Source organism: Danio aesculapii, chromosome 2 (assembly GCF_903798145.1).
Source record: "Danio aesculapii chromosome 2, fDanAes4.1, whole genome shotgun sequence".
Lineage (NCBI taxonomy): Eukaryota > Metazoa > Chordata > Actinopteri > Cypriniformes > Danionidae > Danio > Danio aesculapii.
The window spans coordinates 51,559,638-51,572,715 of NC_079436.1; the positions used below are offsets into that span (position 1 = coordinate 51,559,638).

Here is a 13,078-nt window from a genome sequence, read left to right on the forward strand (position 1 = left end):
TAACTGTTTTAGCTGAAATCATGTCTGCAATCAAAAACGAGTGATGTGTCTGATTCAGCTTAGCGTGAGCTTACCTGATATGACATGAGAACTGCAGAGTCCAGCATTTCTAATTAGGTCGTCACTTCATTCTGCTCCCTTTTAGCCAAAGACGTTTGCAGTTAGCCTTAAAGCAGTGTGGTGTACGGTAAATGTTAAGTTTTCTAAATGTTAAGTTTTCGAATTTGGCATCCTACCGCACAACACGACATCTTTACTATTGCAGTCTGTGTTTTTTTGCAACCGGAGACCTGTGTTACGTCATGTGTGACATACGTTGGTAATTGGTCAATAGCGTGGATTATAATATAATAAACCGAGAGAGTAAATCTTTGTCATGGACCATATTTCTAAAAATAAGCTTGAAAAGTTGTCTGTAGCAGGGCGATGCTGACGTCACAGGCGAGCGCCCTGACGGCACTGTAGTCTGTTTATAGCCTAATGTTAGCTTATCAGTTCTTGCGTTTGCATTTAAGATCCAGAAGTGCTAAAAGTTGTATTTTCGTGTGAGGATTATCCGGCTGGACAAAACGTGTAAGTGTAATGAACAGTGTTTGAACACAGAGCTTATTACTTGCAATCTTCGAAAAGCCTATGGGAAAATCCTATGGGGATTTTATCGAGGGAACCAGTTTTTTGCTAGCAGCCGATTCGCCTACAAGGTGACATCATAGTTCCCCCACTGCATTTCCTGGTTAGAAACTGCTAAAAGAATTTCCTGATGCAAAATAAAAGTCTGTTAAACTTTACCTTGATAGTAGCACATGCATTCAGAGGAGGATTCACATAACGTTATTTATCTAAACAGGGCGAGGATAAGTCTGTGATCGCTTATTCTGTGACAGACAGAAACGCTCCTTCACAGCCCATCTGAGAGACAGAAGATAGAAACACATAGAATCAGCATGTAAATGTGTTAAAATGGTTTGTCCAATGTAGATCCAAACTTCTTCTTTAAGTCAATACTAACCTGTTGTTCTCAGTGCTGCTGTCCGTGCTCTCACTGCTGCTGTCTGTGCTCACATCAGCTGCTGTCAGACATGGCAAAGAATGTTAATGGAGTGTAAGAATAAACCACATATTAATAAGGAATCAAGCATTTTGCGTTACATAAATGGTGCATTTAATCTGTATTACCTGTTGTTGGAAATCTAAAGGAGAAAAGAAAAGGAACATCACACGCAAAAATATATTAAATGTTCAGAAGGACTGAATTCAGCTTTATTTTAAAAGGCAAATAAATATATGTGGCCAAACACATTATACAAGAAAATCTAGATTATTATTTTAATAAGTTACCCTTTTGTCTGAGATTCCTCAGTGATCATGACTGCTATCAGATAGAAAGAGTAAAAGGGTGTATTATAATCACTATTACGATTGATTTATGTCAGTAAGAGTATTGCATGGTTTTAATTTGGTGATGGTGAAAACAGAAACAAAAAAAAGACAAAGCAAAATATGCCAAAACAATCTTAGAGTGCTTTCACGCCTGTGAATCGATTCATTTGTTCTGAAACAGGCTTTAAAATTGTTACATTGTTGCTCTTTGTTCTTGGTGTGGTTTGCTTTCACACGGCAAAGCTTCTAAACGGACCAAAACAGCTAAAACAAGTCATGTGTGAGTAAACTCTTCACATTGGTCAGAGTTTCACGGTTTATTTTGCAGAGTCCTTATTTTAACTTATGACGAGCAATGAGACATTATAAGCGAAGAGCTGCGCTTTCATTTTTAATGGTTACACCCACAGACGTCGTCACTAAATATAGAGCAGAGATAAGACTTTCTCATACATAGCAATTGGCTTATGCATTTAGGCTTTACATTGTAGAGAGAAATAACAGATAAACCAAGACTGATTAACAGCTCTCGTTAATAGTTAACATGCTTTCACTTTCGTATTTGACATGAGACGCACATTTATCGGTAGGAATGACATCCCTCCCTACTCATCATTCTCTCTTCATATAGCCTATGACATATCCATGATACACTGTGGTATAGCCGGGCTCGGATCGTATCGCTTTCTCACTACAATCGAACCGAGACCACCTCTTTCAGGCGATCTCAGACCGATTGTTTTGGCGTGGATCAGAGCGTGATTAATGGATTCACATGTGCCAAACGAACCACGCTAACTGGGGAAACGAGACAGATTCAGAAACAAAAGTCTAGGTTTGAAAGCACTGTTAGTTAAATTTTCAAGAGACTCTGAAGTGAGTTTTACCTTCAGTAACAGAGACTTGAACAAGAATGATTTGATCTCCAGCAGAGCAGAAATACCATCCAGAATCAGAGAGTCTCAGTCCAGTCATCAGCACAGTGAAGGAGCTTTCACCATCATCACTGATCTGCACTGATGAACTCTGGGATGTGTCAGTCTTCTCTGTGAAACATTTCTGATGTTTATATCCGCACCAGCGTTTGAGTTTTTTCTTGTATCCAGAACTGTAGAAACACTGAACACTGACATGATCACCTTCATGTCCAGATACACTGCTGTTCATTACAGACACATCAGGAGCTGTAGCACACACACGGCAGGCATTAGTGATTGTTGTTAATCTGCAATGAAAAGAATTTTACATCTGAATTTGAAACATTTCAAACCTGATTGAATTGAGAGATAAAGCTGCTTTATCTGATCCAGTTTAAATATTCCTCCAATCTCCACTGCACACCAGTAAGCTCCAGTGTCTTCTTGCTGCAGGTTCCTCATAGTCACAGTAAAGAAACTCTGATCTGGATGATCAATGACTGACACCTTTCCTTTGGTTTCATTAGCATACGCCAGAATAGAGCAGGAACTGTATAAATTGTTTGCATGAAAGCACCAGTATTTCTTATATTCTGCATATTTCCTGTCATAATAACAGGGAATAACAACAGATCCTTCAGTCTGAACTGTTAACACAGAGTCGACAGATGCTGTTATGCACTCAGGACCTTGACAAAGAAATAATCAATATAATTAAAAGTCATTGCCAATTGTTTTTAGAAAAATGTGATTAATTTAAATGAAGTAAAATAATAAAATCAACTAAGAAAGAAAAAACACTTACCTTTTATGAGCCAAAGAAAAATTAAAAGGAACTGCATGACTGTCACAAACTAGCAATCAAAGAGCTGTCAAATTGTCTCTTCTCTCTACATCTCAGTCTTATTTCTAGTCTTATCACTCAACTTCCTTCCATTTTCTCGAAATACATTCATCTTCACACCATAGAAAGGAAGAAGCAGTTTGCCACACTACACATTTGCATAAATTCTTTTCTTAAATCCGGCTATCAAAGAGCTGTGAAAATGTATTTTCTCTCTACATCTTTGTCTTACTTCTAGTCTCATCAGTCAACTTGAATAAATGGATGAATGAATCAAGCCTTTATTTTTAACATACACTTTCATGTAGTGAAATAGAACCCCTTGACCATACACAAACATCACACATTCCAGTGGGTGAAAGCACACAAAGGCGTGGGGATGCGGGGCTAGGTAGTGATGGTCTATCTGTAGCTGTGTATGTGTGTGTGAGCCTGTAGAGTCTAACAGGTGTCCTTGACAGGGAGCATGAATTTTAGAGCGTCAACTTATCTTGCTATCCGGGGGAAGTTGTTAGTCTCCAGGTGAAGCCGTCTGCCAGGAAAGTCACAGGGAAGCCGAAAGAGAAGAAAAGTTTTTCAAATTTGGGTCAATATCTGCCAATTTCACAGATATTTAATGTTCGTCACTGGTCTCTAGGTTTGGCCAAATCTTGTTGCAAAGCCACTAGTTTCACCCTGATGTTTTCCAATTTGCGGTCTAAGACTACAGTCTGGTTTGTAGCAACCCTGCTCACCACCGTTTTAATCAAGCCGGCAAGCTTGGTGGTGTTTTGAGCCGCACTGACCAATCGTCAATACCCCAGCTCCGCATAAGCCCATCAGCAGAAACCCTGTTATCAAAGTTTCGAATAGAGATCTTCAATATCCTCCAGGGAAGGAGTGACCAGGAACACGACACCCCACTTCTCCCACCCATCCACCACGGACCCAGCTGCAAACTTCTCGTCGAGAAGATGATGACAATTGCATTCAGAGACCAGTTGATCAAATCCATAATTCCTTATTCGTTTGGAGAGTGGGGCACTGAGAGACCCTGATATTGGTGGGGACAAGTCCCCTCTGTCCATGCCAATTCTACACCCTTGTTTGAAACATTTGATGAAGCAGACATTTTAAATGAAAATGCAGTTTAGAATCTTTTTGCAAAATAAAGGATAAAATATATTTGCAGTGAACATTAACAAGGTCATAGTCAGATATATTTAAAATTAACAAGATTAAGCCAGTAAATCTAGCAAATATTGTTGGGTTACTTTGACCTACCTGTGTGTTACTTTCATCTCTACTGACAGAGTCAAAAGTAACAAAGGGCAACTTTTGTTTAAAGAGAAATTATATTTGAGCTGTTCTACATGTCGATATATTGATAGACCACACTTCTGAGTTAGTAAACACATCAAACATTTATCTATCTAAAACATTATCTCTTAAAAATAGTTTATGAAAAATGGTACTCCTCTCTCCCCTAACACCTGTCTCAGTTCTGTTAATTTTTATATTGTGTATGGTGATGAGATGCTCAGATCTTCCCCAGAATCGGATCATTCGGACAGTTTGTTTCAATTAACTGGTTCAAACAACCAGATCACTGGTTCTTTTATGCTACAGCAGACTTAATGACGTAATTCATGATAATGTAATGACAATTTTTCCATGTACGGGCAGGAAAGTGACACTATTGCATATTCTGGGCAAAGTGGGCGGAATGGGGGCTCAGTGGTTAGTACTGTCGCCTCACAGCAAGAAGGTCACTGGTTTAACTACCAGTAGGGCTAGTTGGCATTTCTGTGTGGAGTTTGTATGTTCTCCAAGTGTTGGCGTGGGTTTCCTCTGCGTGTTGTCCGATTTCTGCCACAGTTCAAACACATGCGCTGTAGGTGAATTAGGTAAACAAAATTGGCCTGTAGTGTATGTGAGTAAATATGAGTTTATGGGTGTTTCCCAGAACTGGGTTGTGACTGGAAGTGCATCCCTGCGCGAAACATTTGACGGAATATTTGAAGATTCATTCTGCTGAGGTGACCCCTGATAAATAAAGGACTAAGCCAAAGGAAAATGAATTAATGAAACAGCAAAGCACTCATGCAATAGTTGGCAATTATAGATATCAATCCTGTATATTTTAGTGTTGGTCCTGTATGTAGCCTCTTCTAAAGCATAAAATATACCATAATATGTTTGCAGATATTAAGGAAACATCCCGAGTGAACATTCTTGTTTATCTGAAAAACAATGCTGAAGTCAAATATTCTGCTTTGAAAATGTTACGAGTTACGTGCCAGAGTGGCTGTCTTTGTTTTGGTTCTTTTAACTGCCCAATGCCAGTTTAGCCAATTATATTTCAGCACCCCGGGTTGCCTTGTTGGAGTATTTCACTCATTCAGTCATGAAGGCTCTCAAAGCATGTCTGTGACTGAAATGCGACCTCTGGTGGACAGTAGCAGACTCTGAAATGAGACGCAGATAGAGTTCCACACAAGGTGGTTATTAATTAGCAAACAACATAAATGTTACAAACATAAACATTAAGTGAGCAGGTTACATTGTAACCCCGTGTCCTAACAACACGCTATGTGAGGAGATATGCAGTGATAAGCAATTTGGCAGTTTGCACCAGACGAAACAAGACAGACATTTAAATACAGCCATTCAGATGCACAGAATATGCACTCACTCACGAAATTGTAAGGTTTAGAATCTAATTAATACATATTAAAGCTCTTTATCATTATTAAATGTAGATGTTGCAATTCTAAATTAAAATTTCAAGCCTTTTTTTTTGGTATTCAAGATCTGAGGTGAACTATCTGCTGCTGCTTTCAGTAGTATGACCATAAATGTCATGTAAATGGCATTCAAACTCACATTATAAGCATTTAACACTGAATAAATCACATGAGGTGTACTTGAAGTGATCAGTTTATCCTTTTGTTCAGCTGCAAGAAATTGAAACCGTTTCGAAGATATCAATTCGAGATGTTGATTAGAACAAAAACTCTTTTTAATATGGAAATATTCCTTCTATTGCGTGTCGTTGCTTTTATAGAACACGATTTAAATCAGCTTTTAGGCTCGATAGTCAGGCAAACTCCTTTTGGTCCTCAATCTGGCAACATGCGCTTGCATTTGTTTTGATCTAGGAGTGCAATACCTAGTTCAAGTACTGGGTGTCAAACTTACATACTGCACCTTTAAGTAAATCAAGACATAAAACAAAAGAGATTTCTCTTTTATTGTCTTCTAAGCATACAAAAAAAACATATCAATTATCAGTCTTACATTTAAACTAAACATATATACATAATAGACATTTAAGCATTTTGCAAACATAGATTAAATGTCTTGATTGACTGTAAAGCAAAAGCATATTATGAATATCATCTGATCAGGGCAATGTGCAGAAAACTCCAGTTGTGGGAAATGCAGAAACGCCATCTGAAAGACAAACTACTGCTGTAATATGTCTCACATTATGCATTGATTTGTACATGTTCAAACCTTTATAAAAATGTTTATTAATTATTTTAATAATTAATTTAAAAAACCTACATGGTGTAACAAGAAAGATAAATGTATTGGTTGAAAAAATAAATCACAATAATGAAATTGTGTTAATATACGAGTAACTCACCCTTCTGAGTGCTGGTGCTGGTGTCTGTGTTCACACTAACTGTCAAAAGAAAAACACACATTTTCGCACAGCTCATTTATTTTCTAAAAATGTAATATTTCTTATGGTCTAAAACTAATTATTAAATTTAACCTTTTTATTTGGTACTTTTTCAAAAAAATGATACAAGTTTTACCTGGTTCTGCCTCAGTTACAGTGAGCTGAACAGGAATGATTTGATCTCCAACAGAGCAGAAATACCATCCAGAATCAGAGCGTCTCAGTCCAGTCATCAGCACAGTGAAGGAGCTTTCACCATCATCACTGACCTGCACTGATGAACTCTGGGATGTGTCAGTCTTCTTCTCTGTGGAACAGCTTTTGTCTTTATATCTGCACCACTGTTTGAGTTCATTCTGATATCCAGTTCTGTAGAAACACTGAACACTGACATTACCACCTGTATGTCCAGATACACTGCTGTTCATCACAAACACATCAGGAGCTGAAACACACAGACAGCAGACGTAAGATACTGTGAATCATCTGGAATAAAGAGAAATTTCCATTTGAATATGAAACTCGCCTCATACCTGATTTAACTGTGAGCTGAAGCTGCTCATTCTCATCCACTTTTGCCCCAATATCCACAGCACACCAGTAATATCCACAGTTTTCATGCTGCAGGATTCTCATAGTCACAGTGAAGAAACTCTGATCTGGATGATCGATCACTGACAGGTTTCCTTTGGTTTCATTAGCATATGCCAGAGTAGAGCAGGATTGGAATACAGCCTTGGCACCAAAGCACCAGTATTTTTTGTGTTGTGTGTATTTTTTGTTGTAATAACAGGGTATAACAACACTTCCTCTGGTCTGAACTGTTAATGCTCTGTTTTCTGACACCGTTTGGTACTCAGAGGCTGAAGAAAGAACGTTGTTAAAAACAATATAGTAATGGTAATTTAATTTGATCTTTTGTCAAAGCTCATGCCAAGAATGTTAACATCTCTGCATATGAGTAATGAATAATACATTAAAAACATTCATTAAGAAAACTTACTTGTTAGGAGCCAATGAAAAATCCAAACCAAGTGCATGACTGAGACGATCTCTTTGTGAAAGAGCTGAGAAAATAATGAAAATTCCTAACAACTACTATGTAAACTACTAAATAAACCTGACAACTACTATGTCCTCTCAAAACGCACTTCACACCAAAAAGAGAGAAGGAAGTGGTTTGAACAAACTGCACGAATTACTCAATTTGTAAGCCTGTTGTCAGTTTATTAGCATTGTAAAAATTATGTTTACATGGACACCAATAATCCGATTTTAATACGATTAAGACAATACTTTGATTAAGAGTCTTTGATGTAAACATCAATTTTTAATTAATTTAATCTGAACAGACATGTGGAGTATGCTGAATTTAGTTACATTATTGAAGTGCAGTACAGACATGTAAACACTTTAAACTATTACCGTCGGAACTATTACGCGACAGGATAGTCTATACACACACACACACAGCTGTTTGACACTATTCTCTGCACCTACGATGTCTGTCAAAGACCACAGACACATGCATCGCCAAATGCAAAGGGCTTTTTTCCACACATACAGCATGAGATATCAAATCCCTTTAAAACAACACTCTTCCAGCAGTTCCTCTCATCCAATATCTCGTTTGTCAATGACTATGTTTTCATGGACATCAGTAATTGAATTATTTTCCTTAATCTGAATAAAGCCTGATTTATACTCAATGCATCCACTAGGTCGTTTTAGTGTGCGCAACGAATGTGACATCATTGGTGTGTTTGCGGAGGTTCGGTTTGGGTGCTCGTAACATAATTTCGGCTGGCTGAGTGCATGTTTTTTTTTTTTTTTTTTTTTGAGATTCGAGTGAACAGTTTGCGCTGCGCTGCATTTGATTTGAGTTGAATATGAATCACTTTGAAGAGATTTTGTCTGAAACAAGTACACCTGTACAGACATCCTTATGATCCATCCATGCGTGCTCATAGGGATAACCAGATGACCAATAATTCTTGGCTAGGAATTGCAACAGTAGTTGGAAAGAAAGAAAGTTTTTGTTAAAGTTTAGAAAAGCTTGAGGGATAAGTTTGTTAAAACCAAAAAGACGCCATGGCAAGTGTATACCCAGGTGGTTTTATGTCAATGTCAATGTCAGTTTTATTTCTATAGCACTATTTAACACAACCAGAGGTTGACCAATGTGCTGCACAGTACAAATCAAAACAGATAAAAAACAAATGTGTATATAAAATTATTAAATTATTGCTAAAACAGACACTTTTCACTGATAAAATGCCAAATCAAAGAGATAAGTTTTTAACCTAGATTTAAAAACAGACATTTTAATATTAGAGAATGTTTTTCCACCATTTATAGGTTTTACACTGATGTATTTTTTACAATTTTGAATTTAAAACTATTTAATTTTTACAAAACTAAAATGAAGCCACAAATTGTTTCTTTGATAACTGGAAAAGAATATTTGAACCTATCGGGTTACAATATACTAATGCCCTGTTTTTCTAGGCTTTATTGGTGATAATGGTCAGGAATGTTGGACCATTATTGCCTTTTTAGTATATTAGTAGAGGACAAACTAGCCAGACAGCAATGTAAATTAAAAAAAGTTTTTAGATTTTTAGTAATTGTTTTTTTTTTTTGTCTTTGTTTTTGCCATAATAAAAATATACTTGAAGAGCAACCCATGTTCTCTTGTCATTAATATTTTAATAAACTTATAAATAATAATAATAATAAAAGGTGGAACTGTCTGAGACATGAACAAAAGCAAGCGATACATAAATTTTGAATTTTAAAAATCTTGAATGATTCTAAAAATCTTTGTAATCATTAAAATAATTGTAAAAAATAAATAGTTTTAAAAATCGTCATTATTATTAATGATATGATGTAGCTCCTGAAACTTCCTACTTCTCTGTTTATCCGCCTGACCTTGCCAATAAAGATTGGTAAATAAGTACATTCAATCGGTACCCCCCCAGGAACACATAATATATAATCTATGGCTGGTGTTTGATGAAATATTACTTGTTGATATCGTTTATGTAAATTCAAACTTTCTTCTAATGTATTTATGGCTTGTTTGTTCTTCATTTCACATTTAATAATACATTTAACTTAATAATACAATATAATACTGTAATAATTACAGAAAACTTTCGGTGCCCTAATAGCATGTTGTTGCCCTGAGGCAACAAACCAAAATCTGGTGGGGGGGGTGAGGGGGACTACGGGGGAGCACATTTTAAGATTGATTTATTATAAGAGACCACCAAGCACCCAAAAAATGAGGGTGAAATATTTACTATATTAAGAAAAGATCTTCATCGATTTGACAGCTGCAAATCCTCACAGCACATGCACATTATTAAACATCCTGCGTTTTCTTACAGTGCAAACAAATTAATAAAACGTTCTGGATTTTCACATAACAGTTGCAAAAACAACAGAACCGAAATGTTTCAAGGGGAGCCAAAAACATGACGGACACTACTGTGTCGTGACTATTGATTAGTCAAGTTGGAGGTGATATTTAAAATGTGGGTTTTGTTTGTTTGTTTGTTTATTTTAACATCCTGATTGCCTTGTCTTTTGTATTTTATAGCTTAAATAACCATAACCTAAATATCCGGGTCTGTCACATTTTTGGGTCCCCTTGAAATCTTTCCATTGTGTTCTGTGCTATTTGAAAGTGTTGTGAGAAAATGCAGCACGTGTGCTGTCAAACGGATGAAGATCTTTTCTCAATGTACTGGTACACATTAGGCTCTCTCAGATACCGTAGTTTCTCCAACAGTATCTGGATGCAGCCTTTATGATGCAAGCTGAGATGTCAGACACAATGCACTCAACGGAGTGAGTGACATCACTGTGACAGGTAGGATTAGGTGTGGGGTTGGGTGAGCGCATTAAAAAGCATTGGATGCAGCTCAGATTGCACTGCACCAGGTCTGCATCCAGACCCCTCTCTAGTTTCTTGCCTTTTCACATAACTATTCTGAGAGGTCATGGACCAAACAGGGTGTTTATAAGAACCACAATTAAATTTCTTAAGACATGTGAAAGCTGCTGACGCTTCTGTAACATGTGGTTCATATGTGTGAGGAAAAACATGTTCTTGTTATAAAGCATGAGATGCATCCGTCACAAAGGACTAATTCCATTTCAATGAGAGAAATCCGGAAATCAACAATAGCGAGAGGATTCTGACTGCTTTTAGTCAGCTTGCTGGGTAAACACAAGCACATTACTTATTTTTTTGTTACGAAATCAAATGTCTCGCACCAAAGGAAAAGTTCATTGCCAATGCTTTTTTTTGGCACATTCACACATCTTTTACAAATTTTCTATAACATGTTGGTTAAGAGAAAAACATCATTAATGGATATGAAACATATCCACACAGGCATAGATAATATTGATTAAATATTTGTTGGAAAAAGTATGCATTTACAGTAAACTACCTAGAAAAGAACCTTTCAAATACAGTATATGCATTCACAACATATTTTCTCCTGACCTATACGATAAACAAAATTACTGATCATAGTCATATGAATATTAAAAGTTAATAAGCACATGATGATTTAATGATTTAATTGTGCGTTGAAAAGATAATTAGCACACACAAATATATATATATATATAGGTTATGTATGTTTGTGACTATTTGAGACATTCAAAAATATTATTTTTGTTCAACTTCAAATTATGTTGATTATTAACTTCAGCAAAGCCTGTAACGTCTCATCTATTTGTGCACAGAGCTGTAGATCACTTGATCCTCTGCTAATACTGGACTGCACTGGGGAGAAAGAAAAATTATAAAGAGAACACCACAAACAATGACATTAATGTTTCTGCATGTGTAGAACAAATGAGACATTCTCCTTTAAGCATGTTTTTGTGGTTTCACTTACTTTCATTTTAGGTATAACTGTGACAGAGATGTAGGTCACATCATTCTCTTCAGTTTCTGAACACTGATAAAGGTTGTCCTGCTAATAAAATACATCTTAACACTTCTCTGTCTCTCAACTTAAATTTAACAGTATTTCAGCTCAGACTTACCATCTCACAGGCTTCCTTTCTGTTAGCGTCTACAGCCTGAGTGTGTTTTTTGTCTGCTATTAAGAAAACAAATGATCTTATCAGTTTTTGTCCTAAAGCAGGGATCACCAAACTTGTTCCTGGAGGGCCGGTGTCCGGCAGATTTTAGCTCCAACCCTAATCAAACACACCTGAACAAGCTAATCAAGGTCTTACTAGGTATACTTGAAACACCCAGGCAGGTGCATTGAGGCAAGTTGGAGCTAAACCCTACAGGGCACCGGACCTCAAGGAATGAGACTGGTGAACCCTATCCTAAAGCAATACCTCCTAAGGAGCGGTGTACAGTAAATTATAACAGCGTTGGGTTACTTTCCTATGTCCATGTTTACATTAATCTCCCACCCAAAATAGTGTAGTAGTTCACTATGAGTGCAAATAATTAACCTTTGTATTGTAGATGAACTTGGATGATCATATTCAAAAGTCAGCAAAAGTGCATCCAACATCAATTAATCAGTAAAAAAAAAGCAAAAACATTTTTTTAATACTCTATTCATAAAAAATGGCTTTAATGGTTTCCATAATGATTGCAACAGCTGTGGACCGGATCTATTAAAGAACCCCCCTCTTTCAGTTCAAGTCTCAGAACTTTTTCAAAAAATGCTCCATGATGGGAGTGGATCACTGTGACCAGAGGGAGGAGTGGACGTGGCCAGCAGAGCAGGCGAAAAAGAGGAGAGCTAACAACTGTCAGTTGGCACACAAAATCAGACTAAAGAATTACGCCCGATTCACACGGGGCTTCAGCATCAACGCTTGACAGAGGGCGTACCTAAAGCTGGGGCTGACGCGATCGTCATAGCAGCGTCAGCCAATGAAATTAGTCAGCAAAAGGCCACTGTCTGAGCTAGTGTATTTGCATACAGCGATCTGATTGGCTGACACTTCCATCGACGCTTGAAAAGTTGAGCAAGTCCCAACTTTTGCAGCGAGCAACGCCTCTGAAGCGGCACCGATGGATCCACAATGCAGTTCGGCAACGCCTGACATCACCCATTCAAAATGAATGGGAAGCGTTGAAGCTGACGCCCCGTGTGAATGGGGCGTTAGACACAAAACGTGAAGAGACCCATGATTTTATAATTAAAATGCAAAGAAATAAACAGTAAGTAATTTAATTCCCTGCTACATACATGATAGGTTATTCGTAAT

General features: G+C 37.2%; 2 protein-coding genes across 2 annotated transcripts; both read right to left on the reverse strand.

Annotated features, from left to right (window-relative positions):
* Positions 1 to 839: 839 nt before the first annotated feature.
* LOC130238686 (polymeric immunoglobulin receptor-like) lies at positions 840 to 4,135 on the reverse strand. Its single transcript, XM_056469782.1, has 5 exons — positions 4,081 to 4,135; positions 2,651 to 2,986; positions 2,268 to 2,564; positions 1,010 to 1,070; positions 840 to 909 (listed from the first exon to the last, which is right to left on the reverse strand). The coding sequence occupies exons 1-5, from the start codon at positions 4,133 to 4,135 to the stop codon at positions 840 to 842; spliced, it is 819 nt and encodes a 272-aa protein (XP_056325757.1).
* Positions 4,136 to 6,421: 2,286 nt separating this feature from the next.
* Positions 6,422 to 8,342, reverse strand: LOC130238695 (polymeric immunoglobulin receptor-like). The gene is made up of 5 exons (XM_056469794.1): positions 8,312 to 8,342; positions 7,345 to 7,674; positions 6,948 to 7,256; positions 6,773 to 6,811; positions 6,422 to 6,576 (listed from the first exon to the last, which is right to left on the reverse strand). Exons 1-5 carry the CDS (start codon positions 8,340 to 8,342, stop codon positions 6,527 to 6,529), a joined length of 759 nt encoding a protein of 252 aa, XP_056325769.1. The 3' UTR covers positions 6,422 to 6,526.
* Between the last annotated feature and the right edge of the window lie 4,736 nt (positions 8,343 to 13,078).